This window comes from Epinephelus fuscoguttatus, linkage group LG21, assembly GCF_011397635.1.
Source record: "Epinephelus fuscoguttatus linkage group LG21, E.fuscoguttatus.final_Chr_v1".
Lineage (NCBI taxonomy): Eukaryota > Metazoa > Chordata > Actinopteri > Perciformes > Serranidae > Epinephelus > Epinephelus fuscoguttatus.
The window spans coordinates 20,373,977-20,395,991 of NC_064772.1; the positions used below are offsets into that span (position 1 = coordinate 20,373,977).

Below are 22,015 nucleotides of genomic sequence, written 5' to 3' on the forward strand. Positions count from 1 at the left end.
AACCTGATGGGAGATTAGAGGGAGGCATAACATTGTTGCTCATGAGATGTGCTTCAATATAATCACCAGATACTAATTCAGCAGGATTAAACTGAAAATGTTGCAGCATCACCTTCAGTGATAATATAATTTTCTGACTGAAAAGACTTCTGATGAACCAATTATCCAATTGCCCTTAAAATGAGACCTGTAAGCAGCTCTTTATGGTAATTATTCACATATAAAGTAGGCAAAAAACAGCAGAAAATTATACTTTTTATCACAAAGGGATTACTGACATCAGACTGCATGTACAAGTGGCTAAACTCAGACAAACACCTGGTATGCAACGACCCTAAAAACTCTATCTAACAATCCCAATTCAGATTATGGAATAAAATATGTCTGAGAGAGAAGACATCATGAATTGAGGACATCCTCAGACAAAATATGAATTAAACTGGCTTGTAAAACAATGCCAAATGATATCACTTTAAATACAAAGGGGCTTAACATTTTTTTTTTTTTTTACGTTGGATCAGTAACTGCAAAAATCAAATTCATATCGACTCATAATTCACACAGCAGCACAGCAAGCAGCTGGATCATGATTTCCAAACTCATCTAAATTGGTCTGTATTAAAGGTTTACCGTCCTCCTCCGCCTCCACAGTGTTTAAAGTGGCTTTAATGTCAATACAAAATAGTTTAAGTGAACCGACTCTTCACCACTAACCACACAAGACATTTTCTTTTTAAAATAAAATGTTTTTTTTTTAAAAAATGATAAAATAAACGGTTACTTACTTTTGGCAGGTATCCGTAGAGCAGCAGCAGAAACAGCAGCTGTGAAGCATCCATTCTGTCTTTAGTTTGTGGACTTTTCTCATGAAAGACTCCTCGATGTCTGTAAACCTCCCCTGATAATATGTAAAGGTGTGTGTGGAAAAGCGAGGCTGTGTGTGTGTTGGTGTGTTCAGATGTGTGAGGGAAGATAAAGCCTCACCGCTGCTCTATCGGACTGCGCTTCTCTCTGTGCGCTCCTCCAGCAGGAGAGCTGCGTCTGTTTGATTGTACCCGCCCCCCCACCGCCCATTCACAACTCCTCAGTGTCCCAGGAGGCAGTTTGTTAACAAGGCTGTCAGGCTGCTGGTGCGTGCCAGGCTAATGTGAGGTTAAAGGAGGATGCTGGAAGTAAGAAGACCACTTAGGTTTATTATTAAATGTTGGGAATACGTTTGTGATGTAAGAAAAATAAGTTTCCAACCAAATAAGGTGCAAATTTTAACCGAATTTTCAAAAAATCTGCAAAAGAAAATGCAGGGCTTTGTCAGGAGTTGGTTTATCAAGATGAGCAGTAGGTGGCGCTAATTTTCCAGGTGCCATAGCAGAGGAAGACCCCTAAAGATGAAGGCCAGATGGCTTAGGTCATACATCAACGATTTCAGCTGAAAACGGTAAACTTTAGTTGCGTTTTGGCTCATCAATACAACAGCAGCATTTTGGGTGCCTGAAAATGCAACATTTTGGAAACAGCGCCATCTCCATTGTCATGTAAACTTGCAATATGCAGTTCCTCTGAAAACAGAGACTTTTCGCACATGCGCATTACGGATCCAGTCACTAGGCATGCGCGAGAAAGTCGACCATCACAACAACAATGGCGGACTCTGTTTGTGCTGCTCACCCTGCTGATTTTATCAACGCTTCGCCAGCAAAGTGTAGATCTACTGTGGCTACTCTACCTCGTCGTGGTCCTCTCCGCTCCTCTCAAGTCAAGTCAAGTCAAGTCAAGTCAAACTTTATTTATAAAGCACATTTAAAAACAACCTCAGTTGACCAAAGTGCTGTACAGTTATTGAAATATAATATAATCATACACAAATATCATAATAAATAAAACAATAAAGGAAATAGTAAGAGCTCAATTAAAAACTAAAATTAGAATAAAAAAAGAAATAAAAGAGTAGAAAGAGTAAAAGCCAACAACAACACCTAAACACCCGTTCTGGGATACACAGTGTCGGCCCGCCCGGCCTGACCTCCGTTGCCATCCCTGGACAGATGCTCAAGTGTGGGTGAAAGGATTGGAGAGGACTGCGGAGGTCAGGCCGGGTGGGCCTCAGGCTTTCAGGCTCTTTATAAAGGATACCGACCCCTGGCGTGAAGGATATAGTGGCATCTAGCAGTGAGGGTGCAGATTGCAACCGACTTCTCCTGCATGTCAAATGTGTAGAAGTATGGCGACCAACTTGAAACCATGAATGGCTCTGTCTAGAGCCAGTGTTTGGTTTGTCTGTTCTGGATTTCTGTAGAAACAACATAGTGGACTCCATGAGAGACGACCAGCTCTGTATGTAGATGGCTTATTCTAAGTTTTACGAAAACACAACGATTCTTCGCTTCCATTGATTATAAACAAATGAAAACATATTTATGATTATCAAATTCCACTTCTGCCAATAGACGCCTCCGAAACCCACACACTGGACCTTTAATTTGAGGAAGGTTACTGATGTTTTCGTGTTGATTCATTGGACATTTATATCAAATGCTTCATTAATTTGCTAATCGGTTTTCATTGAACTTTGGTGCAATTTGCTTGCCTCAGCTGAGCATAAAATTTGTTTTTAGCCTTTCCAACCAGTTTTTAATACTCATATTGATAATGCAGGTAAAATCAGACGGATGTAAACACACTTTGGCCCCAGTCACACAGAAAGTGTTTTAGCAGCTAATTGTTTTAATGAGAATCTAAGCTTTTTGCTCACTCTTTTTGTGTTGCTATGTGCCTCGCATTTCTGCACTCTAGGCGTCTGGCATTTTTGCCAGAGCACTCCTCAAACTGAACAAACTTCAACTCAGAGCAGAAAATCACCCAATTTTCTAAATTCTTGTATTCAACAGTTTGGAGATATGATGTTAAAGATATGAACAACAATGATATCAGAAGGCGAGAGCTACAGACAGACTTCTGGAAGTCCAGTTGTGCTGTGGAATAAAGTCGGAATAAAGCTGCGTGATTTGAGAAGCAAGCAGCGGGAAATATACAGTGAGGCATCAACTCCACAGCTGCTTGCTTTGATAAAAAGTCCATTACCCAAATTGCACCTGTGCATCCTCTTGTGATTGCTAATGCATAAAGATGAGAAAGGGTTTTTATGAATGAGATGTCAAGCAAATCCATATCAGTCATCAACAAAACAACAAAGCAGAGAGACGAAGACAGAGTTTGTGTCCATCCCTTTAACTGCTCATCTCAATTTAGTTAGACGCGAAGTTGAGAGAGGTGGTGACAGAGGTCATGTTGGCTTTTTGGGGTCAAAGGGAAGGATGCAAAATGATCTAAAGACCCTTGCAGCATCTTTACAACCCATCTGTTCCCTGCACCACAACCCCCTCATCCATTCCAGATTACTGGCTACAGCATCAGACGTCCATCTCCTCCATCTTTTTCTTTGGCCACAGTCCCACACCATGCTCGTGCTGTCAGTGTCACTGCTGATCGACTGCCGCTCACAGCTGACAGGACCTCACAGCACAGCTTCATCCTCAGTCTCTGTGACAGGCTGAGCTCACCCTGCGAGGCATTTCTCGGCATGAGCCCGCCCATTAATATTGATGGAAAATATGCTTTGCACGAGCCAAAACAACAACAACATGTTTCATTTCATCTTTTTATTTATTTATTTTGTGAGATCACAGTCTATGTTTGTTGTTTGGCTTCACTTCATGGTCCAAATCTGATTTGAATGCTATCACGCTGTCCACATGTATCTGTGTGCACTGCACATGCTGTATGTTAGGGTGAGTATACTGTACATGCAACCACTGGAAAAAATATAACAATGCATGCTGAAAAATGTACATACTGCACAATGTACATGTGTTGAAATAATATGACACACAATATGTAACTTAATCCACGCATTCAGATGACATGTCTACACCTTTTAAACACATTTTTCGCCAGTATAAAATGATATATTAACGTATATACAGTAAACAGGGTCTTGTATAACTTGATTTGTGAGTTCTTGTCCTGTTAAACGTCTACATATTGTGTATTTGACGCTGTGAACTGACATACCTCTCTCCTTTCAGATGGATAACAAAGAGCAGCCTTATTGTGGGAGGAGAGCATTTTCTAAGTCGTTACATGATTAGTTGCATTTGAGACAGATTTGACCTTTGAAGCCAGGAGGGTGATGTATTAACAGACTACCATGAAAAACTCAAGGATCCAAATGAAGGATTTTTTTTTACCTCAATAAGGTCGAGAGTCTTTCGGTACTGAATGAGTCTGGAGCTACCTGTGTCAGGATAATAAAAATAATAAATAACTTCATTTGTATAGCACCTTTCAGAACAGAGTTACAAAGTGCTGTACAATAGAAACAATACTGGGATAAGATAGAATAATAAGAAGAAGAAAAAAAGAAGTCACTGAGTTTGTCTGCCTGAGATCTTCAGGCAGAGAGTTACACAGTTAAAGCTCGGTCACCTGTGGTGACAAATCGAGATTTTGGAGCCATCAGGAGAGCCTTGCGGGAGGATCTCAGGCAGCGATCAGGCTCATGGGGAATTCACCGGCACGAGCCTAATCATTCAAGTCTTTAAAGACAGGCAGAAAAATCAAATAATCAATTTTAAAGCTCACAGGTAACCAGTGATGTTGTGACGTGATCAGTGATGTGTCCACAATGAAGAGGCAATGGATGAGAAAGAATTAACCAGCTCATATAATACAACATTGATTAATAGCAGGATAAACTGTTCCTCTAGGTCTCAGAGAATGCCGTTACACTTTCAACGGGCACTGTATAGGAATTTCTCCCATCTAGTGTTGAGATCGTATATTGCATTTAAACGGATAGTGCACTCTAGCGCCTCACTGTTTCAAACGCATATTGCAACAACAGTAGCCGCTGTGTACCAAAAAGCTATGATAACATTGATGAAACCATGTCATCTGATATATGGAGTATTCATTCAGGCTCCTACACAGACGCACGCGACGCGAGTTGACAAACCCCCTCCTCACCATGCTGGCTGTGTTTACAATGTAGGACTGTTGGGCCGGGTGTAAATCGAAACAAACCAATCACATCTTGTCTTTTGACAACTGACAAGTGGCTCAACCTCACACGCCTCATCCCTCTCCTCACAACACCGCGTCAGCGACCAGCGACGCTAACAGCACTAACAGCGCTAACAGTGGCTAACAGCTGTTGTTAGCCGCTGTTAGCTGTGATTCTCCTTCAGCAGCTCTCTCCACCTGGGAAAGGCTATCCCGATGTTGACCCTCGTTTTTTGAAATCGCCGGTCACGTTGCGTTTTTGCACAAAAGTGAAAACATGAAAGGCGATTCCGTATTTCTCAAGTATATCCCTGTACGTACCTGTATTTTAAAGATGCCGCACGTACATGATGAGACACCGGTCACAATGTAAATGTAAATGAGAATTTCGGCGCTTACGGACATACTTAGATATGCAGATGGAGGTAAATCCACATGTGCTAGGACACACTTTTGACTGCAAAATTTGTTTGTCTCAAAGAACAACTGAAATTGTTATACATAGTGCCTTATTGTTAATACTGTTTTTCTTTTTCCAAACACTGTTTGCAGGGTCAAAAGTGATGATGTCATGTACCTATTTGTTACCATGTAAGATTAATAACTACAATATGGCAAACGGTGGTGTTTAAGCCACCTCTGTTAATCCATATATTGATGTAAAACAATATATTCCATCAATTAAATAGACATATTATGTTTCCATACCTGTCCAGGAGGAAGAGAGCTGATTCAAGATTGGTTTTGAATCCGTCAAAATCCCATAATTTTCTTAATCCTCTTGCCAAGGGTGAATCATGTTTTCAGCCGTGCTCTGTCACTGTCCCCTTCAGTTTTTTGTCAGTCCTCTGCCTCTTTGCTAATCCTGCCCGTGTCAGCCATATTCACAAAATATAATGTCAAATATAAAATTCTCTGAAGAAAAATCTCCTGCTTCCTTTTAACTGGCCAACATACTGCTCTCTGTGAAACTGTAAAATGCCTTTTTGAATATTAACAAGATCTAAAGTCTGTGTGTTGTAAATTGTTTCATCTGATTTCATTGGAATCAGACCTGGGGACAGGCATTAAGGGCGTTTTCATGTTAGGTACTAATGGTTTTTACTGTTTAACTTTTACTATTGCCCCCCCTGCTGTCTAAAATAATGGCATTAGTATTAAATTGAGATTGTTTCATAGTTTCAAGTTATAAACTCTTTGTTGTCACGTTAAATAGCATTCCACTGTAGCGTTTTGGTACAACTGATGTACGAGTTCACGAGTGAGAGCATGAGATGGATTGGCGGTTTGGTGCAGCTTCTGCAGTGATGGGGGCGCTGCGCCTGTCCATTATGGTGAAGAGGGAGTTGAGCCAGAAGGCGAAGCTTTCGATTTACTGGTCCATCTACGTCCCAACCCTCACCTATGGTCATGAGCTTTGGGTAGTGACCAAAAGAATGCGATCGCGGATACAAGCGGTGGAAATGAGTTTCCTCCAAAGGGTGGCTGGGCTCAGCCTTAGAGATAGGGTGAGGAGCTGAAGGGAGCTTGAAAGGGGTCAGTTGACATGGTTCAGGCATCTGACCAGGATGCCTCCTGGGCACCTCCTGCTGGAGGTGTCCCGGGCACATCCCGCTGGTAGGAGGCCCTGGGGCAGACCCAGAACACGCTGGAGGGATTACATGTCCTGTCTGGGCTGGGAACACCTTGAGGTCCCCCAGGAGGAGCTGGAAAAAAGCATTGCTGAGGATGTCTGGGGTGCTTTACTTGGCCTGCTGCCCCCGCGACCTGGCCCCCGGATAAGCGGATTAAAATGGATGGATGGAATAACCTTACAGAAACTGTGAATCTTCTCACTGATGGTCTGATGGCTTCAACATTAAATTGAGACTGTTTCCTAGCCTGTTAAAAATCCTTGAAGTTGCTTTAGTTTAAACATTTCTTTTGCGCTTCAATCATTTCTGTCTTTAGCATAATATAGCATGTCTGTTTTCAAAGGTGCCTTGAAACAACTCCAGATCCATCAACACTGTATCTAACGTGTAGAAATACATAAGCAAGATATCATTTAACAAGCAGCCAGCCAACAGGGGATATTACTGACCATTAATAGCTAACGTTAGCTTAGCCCTGGTGAGCGACTGCATGCAGCACGACTGTCTACAACTCAAGCTACAGGTGGCTAGCTGGTAGCTGCGAAGACACAACATTTAAATAAGACAACTTTTGAGTTCCTGGAAGGTGCAAATTACTACTTTTAATTGGTTTTGTGGACTATTGCCTCGAGTTTGGCATTTTGCCTGCCATCTTGTTTATTTTGGAGCCAGAAGTGACCATATTTGGACAACAGAATGGAGAACACACACCTCTACACCTCTATCCTGATTGACAGGTCACCATCAACTTGTCAATGACAAGACAGCAAACCCTAAAGCAGTGGTTACCAACTGGTGCAGCTACGGGGTCCAGATTTCTCCTTCGTCATTAATTCAAGGTCCACACAGTTTGGTATATTCAGTGTCATACTTCCGTTTGGCCATGTCTCAAGCTAGCTTGCTGTCTCTGATAAGTAGATGTCTGTTATTCACTCACTCTACAGCAGGAAATGGCACTTCAAAATAAAAGCTGCGTGCTGGAAATTCACTGTATTTAAAAATAAAGTGTGTCACTTGCAGTCCATACGGAATAGACCCGCGACCCACTTTTGGACCACTAGCAACCGGTTGGCAACCACTGCCCTAAGGCATACAATGCTTTATCGTCTATTTAACTCCAAAGGGTACTATAATTTTAAGAATGCACATCATGCTGTATAGGAGACTTGAAACCAGCCATTGAGACCATTAACTCTTTAGATAAGAACTATGTTCGCCCCCTGCTGGCGGTTTGAAAAAATGCAGATTTAAGGCACTTGGGCAGTAGTTTCACTTTTCAGACCCAGAGAATTTTACTTGGTCAAATTGCATTTCCACACCATAGACGGCATATAAATATGTACGACATGAAAGCTCCCCAAAAGTGAAGCCGAAACATCTCGTTCGCCCGCTGCTGGCTGGCTGCAGTATAAGGTTATAATGCCCGTCCCCTCCATGTAAGTGGATGGGACATGGGCCAAACTAAAAACTTGAGGACATGTCAAATAAAGTTTTCCAAACATGGTTTCTGTCATTTAAGATTTTTTAATTATACTGCTGTATGTTCAAGTGTTTATTTTTAATTAGCCATTTAATGCTATAAAACAGGGACTTAACTACATGACTGACAACTGTGTGAGCCAATAGGTGGGCTTGCATTCAGCGGTGTTGCTCGCACTTGGTCGTACAGGTGTATGGGCGGGAAACTTGATCCCACAAACTCTGGCTCAGAATGACATCACCAGAGATGGCAGCGGCTGTATTCAGGATATTTTAGCTTCACCTCTGTACTTCTGTGGGGGTAAGTGGAGATGTGTCATCCATCTACAGTCCATGCTCAATACCTCTTGTTCCTGTACCTGTGCCTAGCTAACACGTTTCTGAATCTGTGAACTAAAAGAACATTTTAACGCTCATAAAAAAGCCCAAGTGTTTGTACTAAACCATTTCGAGCTGCCATGTCTTGACCACTTCAGATTTATTGTACATTCACTTTCATAAAGTGTGTGCTGTAGAAAAGTAAAAAGTGGTGCTAGTGGGATTTATGTAAATCCTTTGCATGATAATCTTGATTCCATCTCTTTCAGTTTTGATGATAATCTGTGAACTTATCAAATATTAAATACCCCTCCTTTTTTTCCTCATTTCATCTTTGCCTGCCAGTTACTATCTGAGCAAGTCAGCCATATTAATGTGTGAGAGGGGTTTTGTAGGCATGATAATGAAAACCAAATGTAATATAAAACATTAATGAGTGTGTTAAGGTTTTTACTCTCAAAGCGGGAGTCACATTTCATCTATTTTTGTGTCCCAAACAATAAAGCGGAACAATTTAACAGTGACACCGGGGTTGCAATATGTGTGACGTCATTATAACCCCTAGTTATTATGTCCTCACAATGCTTTCCAGGTAATCCTCCCACCTCTGTGGCTGTTGTTTATTATCTGAGGCACCGAGCAGCATCTCTTCTCAGCCTCCATTAAAAAAAAAGCCTTAACCCAAGGTGAAGGCGAGAGCATTAGTATGTGTATTATTGTTTTGTGTGTGTGTGTGTGTGTGTGTGTGTGTGTGTGTGTGTGTGAGAGAGTGTCTGTGTATCTGAGTGACATTGTCAGCTTGTAATTCAAATATGCAGGCAGGACGTTCGCCAACTGAGCCAGGTCACAGTGAATAGAGGAGGAAATTGGAAGTGAGTTTCCACACCTGCGTTTTTTGGCCATCACACATGCATTTTACATTAGAAACATATGCTCATATTTTACATCACTTATATGTGTGCGTTGGCCTATATGTCCTACCTATATCTGTGTTATATACCTCGATCTATTGTTTTAAATCATTCCAAGTTGAACATTTAAGTGCTACCCCTGCCTTTCGTTTTGCAATCCTGTGTTGTATTATGACAACAATGCTGAACCTTGAAACCCTGAAACATTCCTTTGTTATCTGTGAACAATGAGAACAAATGAGTATGCCATTATTAATTCAGATCAAGTGCATTTATTGGGTCTGAATGGGAAGCCTGCAGCCAGAGTTTTCATTATTGTTCAGGTACACAGCAGAGACACAACGGAGGGCAGCGACAGCAACACAACCTGAGAGATGACAGATGATGAGCTTTGAATCAGCATGGTTTAGAGCTACAACACTGAGAAGAAAACTCTGATTTTTCATTTGGAGATTGATAGCTTGATGCCTCTCCAGGTATTGTGTAGATAACTACTACTGTCAATCGCATCTCCATTCATCTGGCTCTTTGTCTCATTTGTACCGCAGGCACTTGTGCAGGCTGGGAATCTAAAAAGAGAAAGAGGAGGAAGGATACGAATCATGTGAGTGGCTTGCTGCCCTCAGGCTTGATTTTTAATGTCATCAATCCAAAGATCAAAGAAAACACTCCACACTGTCTTTGGCAAATTGTTGAATCAATATGGTTTTATCTGAGCTGCTGCAGTCAAGAGGGCAAACTAAACAGCTACTTCCTGCACCCTTATGTATTAAGGCAACAGCGCCAGTGGCAAAGTTCCCCCCTTGGGGGAAAACACAACCTGGTGATGTACAAAAACAAATATGCTAGCATTTCCCAAAAAGAAGTACGTTACATAAAGGGTTTTCTCCCTGCTGTATTGTATATAGACTGTATGTCTCAGCTTTTGTTTGGTTTACAAAAGAGATTCACTTCCATACACATGACTCCAGGCAGTTGGCTTTGCAGAAAGTTTTTTGCATATCAGTAATGGAGGTACGTGTTTACGTGTGAGTGCCAGACCTCAATTTCCAGCCCTCAGCGCGGTCTGGAGGCTTAGGATAAGCTCTCTTTGCTTAAGGGCTCCACATGTCTTGAAGGGTAGTTTGCACTTTGGCTTCTGTGCTGTTTGCAGTGGAGATGTGCCAAACATTGCTGCAAGCTGCTGGAAGAAGCGAGAGGTGAAAACATGATAAACATGGTGCATCATAATGGAAGTACAGTGGGGTGACAGCAGTCATAGTGACAGCCAACTTGATTTTCTCTGTGGTGAGGTATGGAGGAGCAGCCTGCCAGCTGTGGTACAGCCACTCAGCTGTCATTCTTTATATTCTAGCTGTACATTCTCATTTATGTTTGTCTCTGCATGCACCAAACACACATCCAAAATGGTGGAACGTAACCAAGTAAGTACTGTATGTAAATACAAATCTGATGTATGTGCATTTCAGTTGAGTATAATGTTATAACTCATTTAAGTTCTGTTCTGTTCTTGTCTTTATGTGTACATAATGTTTTGCATTAATTTACCTGTCAAAATTAACAATAAACATAGTAAAAAAAGAAAAAAAGAAACACTGCCTTTTGCTACAAAAGGAGCGAAAATTTGCATGTCAGCCCCAGGTTCGTGTTTCCATCACTGCCAATTGGAGCTGTAGCCAATAAATACTTATGACTACTACAGAGTCATTTGCCCTGGGAATGAATGACGATGATTTCCTTTCCCACCAAGGACAAAAGCCAGATGTTAGTGAGTGTGAGTGGGATTTTTTGTCCAGTGGTAAAGGGGCGTAATAGAACAGCTAACAGTCTGGTTAGTTCAGAAAATTACATCACTTTACTGTAATGCTGCCTTTAAAGCCAGGAGAAGAAAGCACTTACGATATTAAGATATTCTAAGACAATACTTAATCTCATGTCATGGACTGATATAACTATATAAACTAAGAACAAAAAGGAAAAAGGAAAGTTATGTTTGGTAGATTATTTTTTGTTGTAACAATGCCTCTTGGGAATAAATCTTCTACCATTGGAAGCCTGTTTATTTCCCTTTTAAATGGTGCCACATTTGTAAGGAACATGCATTTGTGGGATGAGCAGCAGAGCTGAGTATGTGGGTTACACCCATGAAAAATTTGCCAAACCTTCTCTACCGTTACCAAACAGCTTTCAGATTTATATCGTAGTGATTTCTTTCCATTAGTGTGACTATTACTCTGACAGAAACCATTTTGCCTTTATACCCAGTCAACATTTGTATGTGGGGCCCATGTGGGTATGGACTGAAAATGGGCTGTATATGGGATTATTCACAGGTTCCATAATGGCCCCATGCCATTTGCCAATAAGGCTGGGTTTACCTAAGTGAGCTCCAGATAAGGTGCCCATTTTGGTTTCATACACGGTTGCGATCCATGTAGCCCCTGCATAACCCATTTGGAACCCACCCTTGTGGGCAATTGGTAGGGGGTCAATATGGAACTCACAGACAGTCCCATGTAGGGCCCATTTTACAGCCCATTTACTACCCACATGGGCCCCACCTACAAATGCTGACTGGGTATTGGTGATTGATTAGTACTTAGGATTTAGTGACATCTAGTGGTGAGGTTGCAGAACTAAAAGTTCTCCCATGGGCCAAGGGTGTAATGAGGCCAAAGCGAAACTGTGAATGGCCCTATCTTGAGCCAGTGTTTGGTTTGTAAGTTCTGGGCTCTCCTGTTCTGTATGTAGATATAAAAAGCTCATTGTAAGGTAACGAAACACAATGATTCTTTGTTTCAGGTGATTATACACATAAACTCATCTCTGCCAATAGATGCCCCTAAATCCTACACACTGGAGTCCATGCAAGACTTTTACTTGCAATGAAGTATATTACAGTTGTTGCTTTTAATCAAGTAAAGGATCTAAATACTTCTTCCAACACTTTTTTCTCAAAGGTGACGCCGGTGTAAAGCGACAACACAGACAAACACAAAAGACAATGACTTGATAAAGCAATCTGAGCCTGAATAATGGAATGACTGCAGCATCTCTTCAAGGACAAACAGAGGGCCTCTTTCCACTTGTTTGATTTACCCTCATAGAGTACTTGGCAATCATGAAGCCATTAACAGACTGCTGCTGGAGGAAAGAAAGTGTGATCTTTATGTTGTTTTTTTTTGTCACTGAGTTACGGGTGACATCAGTAGTAAGTGACCCAATACAAAGACAGGCAGAGATTGATCTGCAATCTGCACAAGATGCTTTAAAATGCCCAACCACTGTCCTGACAAGATAAAAGTATCTGTCACTTGGTTGAGGATTTGAAAATGATGGTGGGAGCGAAGCGACTGTAGCCTTCCAAAGTCACTGTCACTGTATCCTCCTCCACCAAAACTCATCTGTTCCTCCAGGTACTTCTGTGTCCATCTTTGACAAAGCACTGCTCTTTACTCACACCTCCTGGAGGGGAAATTAGCTTGGCTGAACGTTATTTCACATGGAGACCTCACCTTTGCCCCAGTGTAATCATTGTGTTTCTGGAGTGTAAAACGGTTATGGCCTTGAAATGTAATTGGAGGACCTGCGGTGTCACAATGTCTGGAGAGTAAAGAAAAAGATGTTTGGAGGACCTGCAGTGTCACAATGTCTGTAGAGTAAAAAAAGAAAGAAAGAAAGAAAGAAAGAAAGATGTGTGGCAGACAAAAGCATTACTGATGCCCTAAATACTTGTAGCTAAGGATTTATAGTATACAGTACTTCACAAATTAATTAAAGTTAAATCCTCTTGCATCAGTTTTGGACGCTCAGGGATAGCGTGTTAATTGCTACCACTTACAGGCATAGAGACTTTTCATAGAGAGCTCTGTGTTCACAGGAAACTGGGCTTTGTCACCAAAACTTTTTTAGGCAACAAAACGACTTGGTTAGGTCTATCAGAGTGAACGACCTTGTCATGTGATGTATGTATTGTATGTCACATGACATTAACTACGTCAAAGTGCCTTTGTTGTCATTTTATTGAGAACAATACAACGAAATTAAAAGTGCTGCGTTAGGTGCCAGATTCACATACCTCATCTCAGATCATACATACATAGATAAATAAATAAATAGATAAAGCCAATCAATAAAACAAAAATATTGCACGTGGAAAAGAAGAGTCAGTTATTTGTATTGCACGGAAGGAGCATTAGTGGTGTGTGGTGTGTGTGTTATGAGTCCGTTCAGGGTGCGTATTGCTGTCGGAAAAAAGCTGTGATTGAATCTGGTAGTCCGGGTTTTGAGTGATCTGTAGCACATCCCAGAGGGCTGAAGGTGGAACAGATGGTGACCAGGATGCGTACAGTCTGTGATGATGGTTGAGGCTCTGCTGAGGTAGCGGCTACTGGCAATGTCATTTACATAACAGTAATAAAAAAATAATAATAATAAATTAAAAAAAAAAGATTTCAATGTTTCACACGGGACACAAACAGTGGTCTCCTGAGTTAAAGTCCTGTGTTTGATTGACCCTTACATCACCACTCCTTCCCTCTCTCTCTACTCAAACTTTCTCCCTCTTTATACAAATTGAGCATAGCGTTAGTTCAGACAAGACACAATGTCAAGCTCAGCTCACATCCCAGCTACATCAGCTAATCTCAAGTAGCTCAATCAACTGATGGAGCAGCTGACTGATGGAAGGGAGTCAGCTGATAGATCACATGATTCCTTTCTATGCAACCAATTGGCAAATCTCATTCAGGGCGCCCTGTTTAAACTGCTCTGGCCTGCCTACTGTTGCTGCTTCCTCTGCAAGCTGCTTTTCAACCCACCTCCACCCCAGCTCCTCCTTTCCATGCTGTGTCTGACTTATCAGTGTCATTTCAGTTCGTCATTGATGCTGCTCTGTTCTGTTCCCGGAGGTCTTTGCTGCTGCTCCCTTTGCCTTAGGCTTTCATGTAGACGCATGGAAGGGCAGGGAGGTTTGATCTCTCTGCCTCAGGCTTTCCTTGTTTGCGCATGGAAGGGCAGAGAGTTGTGCTCTCTCTACCTTAGGCTTTGTAGAGACTTTTTCCACCAATATTTTTTATACACAAACAAAATCATCTTTTCTCTCAACTGCTGCTCAATAATGTAACAACAGTTCTTCATGTTTCTCTCCTGCAACTTAATTGGATGCTGTCAGATTGGTTCAAATTGGAAGGGTCTACTTTCTGGGAATGAATAGTGTTAATGTGAGTTGATTCAGGAAATGAAAGGAGATTAATTTATTTGTAGCACATTTTTTAAATAACATACTTTTTCATTATTGGGCTTGGGGGAAGAAATCAAGTATTTTTAAGTCACAAGTGACTCTGCTCCATGTTTCCCTTCTCTTTTAATAACCAGTAATTCAGGTGCAGCTCAGTGTGTGCACTAACAGGAAGATCTTTACTGCACACACTCTGAAAGGACACCCGAAGAGCTGCCTCGACAATCAAAATGAAACTGGTCCATTTCTAAAAGTCGGCTCTGCAGAATAAGAGTCATTTTGCTGAAAGTCTTTGATAAACAGCTTTCAGTTGTCAGAGCCACGACAGTTAAAATGGAAACACTGCAGTCCAGTGTCTAGTTATGTCACATCTGTGTGAGCAGCTTTTGATTCTTCCAATCACCTGCCAAATACAAAAACCTTAAAATTATATACACTCATAATCCTTTACAACATAATGAAATACTGGCACGATAACAACAGTGCGGTATGTGTCTGTGTCCAGGTTTTAGAGTTGGAAAGTTGCCACAGCTGTAAAAACTGTCGCTGAATTTGATGAAGTGAGTATCTTGCTGCACAATCAGATATTCTCTTTATGCACTGATATGAACTGTGACACCTGTTTGCTGTGGGTCAGCTCCACCGGTGAGTAACATTTATTTTAAACCACAGGGAGTCAACAGTACCGTCTGGAAGCAGCAGGACAGCAGAGCTCTGAGACAGTCTTCATGAAATATACAGTTAAAGGATTTCTGGACTTGAACAATAAATCTTGATCTGGCCCGAGTGTTTGCTCCTGACACCTGAAGAAGAGCTGATTTAACACGCAGGTATTGGCATTTTGAGAGCATCTCAATCAGTCAGTGTTGGTCTAATTTAGTTCAACTAAAACTGGTGGTTTGTCTTGTTTGATTGATTTAGACTGAAGCTGAACTGAAGACATCAATGCAGAAGAAACTGTATGCAAAGACATCCAAGCTGTAGGCTCTACATTCATATCTGGGGGGCCACTAATACTGGGGAGTGCAGTTGCCATAACCTAATTAGAGCCACGAAAAGGGTTGGGCCTCTTGATGATGCCTTCGTCCAAGTATGTAGCTGTCATCATCTATCAGTCATTGAGCACTGAGTCACACATCATGCATTGCTTGCTTAAAAAGCAACAATTCTGACACATATACTGTAGAAGCGAAAATCGGTGCCTGGAAGTGGGCCAGATGGCTCCTGACCTCGTCTTCTACTTCTCCTGCAGATCGTCCTCTGAGTTGATTTAATATCTTAGATTCAGTTAGCAGACACTTAGAGAAACACTGGAGTCAAAAAGAATCTGGTGCAATCGAGTTTAATGTGTTCACAAGCATCAACACATACAACTCATTGAGTCAGACTCTGGAGCAAGACTGAAATTTTACTTTCTGCGCTCTCCCTTTTATGCTGGTGAATTCGAGAGAATCTCCACCCTTTTTCCTTTAGTCCTTCCTACCTGCATTCGACCCTATTGGTGGCAGATCTTTTTCTTTTTAGCCCTTTTCCATCTGGGCCAAATCTATTGGTGGCAGGCCCCTTGGGCCCTTGTCCAAACATGACCTAATGGTGTAATCCCTGGGCCTGGAAATCCCCAAATTCTCCCACCATTAGATTTGAGCCTGGTTTCACTTTATTTTTTAAAAACATATGAAACCTGGGGACTTTCGCCATACAATCCCCTGTGCTTTCATGCAATGTGGACACTTTAAGTGTGTGTGATGCAATACAAACGTTAGAGTGTGTGTGTGTTATTATTAAACAGTACATGGTGTGGTATATGTGTGCTCTTCAACATGAGTACATAACCCTCTGTTATGAATACATAGACTTGTATAACAGTGTTTTATCACACATAGATGCATAACAAATGGTTTTGTAGGAAGTTATACATAAAACATGGTTATATAACCTTTACTCTTAATCCACTTATGCAGTATAACACTTACCTGATTAAAGATTAAATCTTACACTACAATACCTGATGAACTGTAGGCCACCAGATGGGAGAATTGGTAACCTTTTAAGTGACCAAGTTTTTTCTCCACCATCATGAAGATTTTCTACTGTCACTGATAAATATCCGCTCACATCTGCTGGACTGACTGCTTTGTCTTTTTAAGAAAAATTCACTGGTAACATTATATAAATATCCTGGCAGGGGGGTCAAAAACGACAAAGCAGCATTCTGGGTAATTTATTAATGCTTAAAATGACAGAAACATCACATGCAATAGTGCATCTCACTACGACTGCCCCTTAAAGTTGGAGATTTGAATCATAAGTTGGAGACCCCTCAGTTGACTGAGACTGCCTCAAGTCGAGCAATTTTTTTTTTTTTTTGCCAGTCAGTGTGCTGTGCAATGTACTTCAAGGCAAAATCCCCAGATTTTGCCTTGGAGGGAGAGCTCTTGACTTTCTTGTTACTCTTAGTATAGATCAATGATTTCCAACTGGTGGGTCGCAGTCCAAAAGTGGGTCATGGGTCGAGTCTGAATGGACCACAAGTGACTCATGAACATGTCAAGTTTGTAAAAAAAAACCACTTTATTTTAGTGTACAGTGAATTTGCAGCTCAGAGCTTTTATTTTGAAGTGCTGTTTCCTGCTGTAGAGTGAGACCAATGGACAGCTCCTTGACAGAGAGAGCAAACTATCTTGATAACATAGCCAAATGCAAGTATTAAGGCCCATTTATGCTCCCTTTACGTACGAAAATGTATACATCCATTTCAAACGATGTTACCATCACTGCCCACATACTTCCATGGGTCCTTTACGTTGGCATGGATGTTAACCAATATATCCACCAGGAGGCAGCCCAGAGTCAAAAGTTTATGACAACAACAAACTCAAAAACAAACATGGTGACTGTGGAGGAGATATTGATAATGTATCTCTTGCATAACAGACAAAAACAGAGGGACCCCAGTCGGAGGGCTTTATGGAAACGTGCAGAAATACGGAGGAAATGAACGCGGAGCACGGACAGGAGGCTCCGTCCATATCTAGATCCGTATTTAACGTTGAGCATAAATGGGCCTTTATGCTTAATATAACTGTGTGGACCTTGAACTAATGACTAAGGAGAAATCTGGACCCCATGGCTGGACCAGTTGGGAACCGCTTTTTTAGACACCTGCAGATGCAACCTGGTTTCACTCCGAAGTTGTCGAAATCCGGTGCTTGGTCAGTGCCTTCCAGCATCAGACAACAACAGAAAAGAGCTGTCCTTTCACGTCTGCATGATACATGACTGGTCACCATTATTTGTTACCGGCACCTAGTCGCGTCAGGGGGGAAACGCAACGGGACATCAACAGAAGTGATTGCTAAGAGTGTGAAGCCAAACCTTGTTCTTATTTTTCTAAACCTAACCACATGCTTTTGTTGCCTAAACCCAACCATGTGTGTGTGTTGGCAAAACGTAACCACGTTTGTTGTTGAAGGGAAAAAAAAGGTCCATTTTGCGGTGTTGTATGCATGTATACATTAATTTTGAAATAGACTGTATGGAATCTGCCTCTCGCCCGATGTCAGCTGGGATAGGCTCCAGCCCCCCCGTGACCCTCAAGAGGATGAAGCGGTTAGAAAATGAATGAATGAATGAATGAATGAATGAATGAATGTATGTAATCTGCACATCTCCTGGGAAAATGGAAGTGTATTTCGAAAACAGACAATGCATGTAACAGGCGTCCCGGAATGTCAACAACCAATCCCCCAGGGTACCTTGCACTTCGCATTGACGTGAAAAGTCCATATGACCAAATATCAATATGTGACGAAGTTGTAGTGAGAATGTGTTGGCGTATGCAAAGCAGTGGCACAGAAGAGGGGGAAGCTTTCCACTGTAAGGCACCAAGGTAACATTATCTTTTCTCCTCTGCTTCAAAGTGGTGAATTTACAGCTCATAAATACTTTACACAATCTCTGGCTTTGTTTGATGTCTAGAGTCGGGCAAAAATGTTGCACATTTCCAATCCATTGTTAGCACTGTTAGGTTGTTTACGATATTACACGAATGCTGCTGTTACACTGAACGTCCCACTGAGCCCTGTTCAAACTTTAAAACCTTATATGAAATACACACACACACACACACACACACACACACACACATACACACACACACACACACACACCTTGGAGAACACTGCCTAATTGTCTCTGTCTTCAGTCTTGATAATTTTGTTAGTGTAGTGCATAAAGTTGGCAGTTTGCTGGTCAGGTCCAGTTCGTGTGGTTGACTAAATGCATTTTTTTGCATCTTCACCCAAAAAGGTAGACATCGCCACCCCCTAGCCACAAGTAGCTCACATGGCTGTAGATTCGTAGTTTTGTTTATGTGCCTTTCCTCTTCAGTTAACTGTCTGTGAATGCTCTAAGAATATGATTATTGTTGTTATTACTAAAACAAAAGAGATTTCTTCTGAGTCAACATCCAACTATTAACATAATCCTGCTCATCATAATATTGAGTCACAATCATTTCCCTTCAAGACATGTTGAAAAGAGATAAAATGGTCTGATGTAGCCTCCATCTCTCAGCAGCCCATCATCAGTCATGCACAGCCTCCAGGAGCAAATCATCAGCACGAACTCTGAGTTTTCATGGAGTGATGGCGTCCAGTCAGTCGGTAACAGAAAGCATTACAATTCAGAGGGAGAATAAGTAGAAGCGCTTTTGTGCAGCTTCAAACTGGAGCACAGGACTTTGTCACGTGTTTTTGGGATTGTTTGCCGCCTCTTCAGAGTGAATTAGCTCTGAAAGCACATATCTGCTTCCACAGAATGGAGCATGAGTAGCATGATATGTTCTGTCTTACCGGATAATATTCCATTATTTTAAAGTCAAGTGATTATCTGTTTTGAGCAGAGATGACACAATATGCTTATGGGATTGTCTGGTAGAATTACATCACTGCTGGGAGTAGCGGGCCATCGCAGGCTGTCCGGGGAAACAAACAAACTAAATATATAAATAAAAACTAGTCACAATTTCAACTGCAGGCGTGTTGAGCCTCGGCCACAGACAGCTGGTGTGAGCTAAAGGCTCAGGGAATACATTTACACAGAGACATTTATACTCTCTGAACTGAAAATGAACCTTGGCCAAGTTTGCCTGTGGCTTCAGTGCTGTCAGTCTCAGTTTTGATCCTGGGAATCAATAAGGTTCACAGGCAGTAGCTCAGTGATTTAAAATAATGTTTATGTATACTCATTAACTCAGGAGACTACAATCAAAGAGGAGCTGTCATACACTAGCAACATGTCCAATGTGTTTCCCTGCCTGGTGCATGCTGGGAGAAGCTTCACAATGCTAAGGCAGTGTGTTTGAAGTGTGTAATCGGGCGCTGGGGTGGGCGCTATAGCAACTGACTGAAATTGCAAACTTTGAATGGGCATATCTCATGCCCCGTATGCCGTAGAGACATGAAACTTTGCACAGAGATGCCTCTCCTCATGAGGAATAAATTTACCTCATAACTTCCGGTTATATAGATTTTCTGCTATTTTTAATTTTTTTGAAAAACACTTAAAATCGATCTCTTCCTAGGAAATTTGACCGATCTGCATGAAACTCGGTAAACATAATCTAGGGACCAATATCTAAAGTTCCCTCTTGGCAAAAGTTGGAAAACTGAGCTTCTATAAGGCAATGAATATTGCGGAGGGCGTGGCTCATCACATAAAGGTGTATAACATCTCAAGGGTTTCACCGATCACCACGCAACTTTGTAGGCATATGACCACACATAATCTGAGGGGACCCCTCCATTATTGACCCCATCAAACAAAATGGGGGCGCTAGAGAGCTAATTTCTTATCTAGGCCTAACCGTCACATCGATTTTTACTAAACTTGGTAGATATGTAGAACAGGACGCCTCAAGGTGACTGGAGACATTTAACTCTAATTGGCAGCTGGGTGGCGCTATAACAACAGAAAAATGCTTAAAAATGGCTAAAATGCGACCGATCGCTGTGGCTCCCCCTGTGGCCCAGTGTTTGTTTTTTCTAATTTTTGGTATGACTAAGTCATGGTATGGTATGCTGCTGCAACGAGGGCTAGCCGCAACACTCCCATGTGAACTACCAGTGCGCCCCACTTTTAAGTCAATACAACATATAAACACTTTAACTATCTGCCTTTCAACGTGCTACCTCAACTACTAATGTACAGTTTTAGCCCACTAACTATCCCACTATTGGCAATGGTACTACTGTACTTTCAATAAAGCAATCGTACTATCAAATTCACAAAAAATTTGTCTGAACACATTGCTCTTCTTAATGGGTTCAGTTGTACGTGGGCAACTGTGCCCTCAATGGGTATGGACTAGTTGTTTGTTAATCAACAAATACACATGACATGTTCATTCGCTGTATGAAATAATTTGGTTTTAAACTATATTAGTGATCAAGTATAATATAATTAATGCCTCTGTCACAAAGACAACTGATACACATAAAAAGGGTGTTATTTATGTGTATCACTTGACTTTATTTACACATTATCCATGTGTTATAGCACATGTGAATGACCATTGAACATGTAGAAAATAAGCGTGAGTATAAGCTGAAAATCGCTGTGCTTCAGTATTTTTTAATGCTACTATCTCAACATAACAAGACAATCCAGGAAAACAAAAGGTTATTTCCTCTTTTTAGGCTATTTGTGTCCAGAGAGAAGCCACAAGCAGAATCACAGGGCAGCGGCAGGAGTAAGACAAAACCTGAGGTTTTACTGAAGTTTTCAGGCAAGGCAAAGTAAAGACCGTTCCAGGAGTCAAAACCAAAAATCAAGATTATCAGGCAGAGGTACAGAGGCATCAGACAAAGGTGCAAACCAGGTAAGCAGGCACAAGTCAAAATCCACCAAGGCAATACAAAGTAGGCAGAAGCACAAACTATGATCTGGCAACAACAAAGGCAAACTGGCTGGTATAGGTACTGAAAGGTAAACGAGCAGACGGACAACAGTTGTGTGGCAGACTGGGCAGGCAGGTCACTGATAGGCTGACAGTCAGGGAGAGCCAGTGGGTGTGGACGGTGTACTGGTGGGAAAAGCTGTCAGCTGCTGACTGGAGAGTGAGCAGAGGGGTGTGTGCATGACAGTTTATAATGTTTATCAAAGATCAGGGGTGGTATTCACACACACTCTGAGAATACTTCCAGAAAGCTCCTTACTTACCACCAAGGAGTCCTAGCTTAGGAGTGATTTAGGGAAATCCTCAGAGCTGAGCAAGGAAAGGAACAGAAACATTAACCATAGTGAAGAGGTGTTATTCAAATATCGTAGTGTTATATTGTTATAGTGTTGGGTGGGAGATGTGAGCGCATCTCAAA

The 22,015-nt window shown here is 41.6% G+C and overlaps 1 protein-coding gene across 1 annotated transcript in view; it reads right to left on the reverse strand.

Annotated features, from left to right (window-relative positions):
* Positions 1 to 1,023, reverse strand: part of vipr1b (vasoactive intestinal peptide receptor 1b) — a 60,033-nt gene extending 59,010 nt beyond the window's left edge. Inside the window, exon 1 of the mRNA XM_049564774.1 lies at positions 786 to 1,023. Within this exon, the coding sequence (XP_049420731.1) occupies positions 786 to 839 (54 nt within the window). The 5' untranslated portion in view covers positions 840 to 1,023. The remainder of the gene's footprint in view (positions 1 to 785) is intronic.
* Positions 1,024 to 22,015: the final 20,992 nt, after the last annotated feature.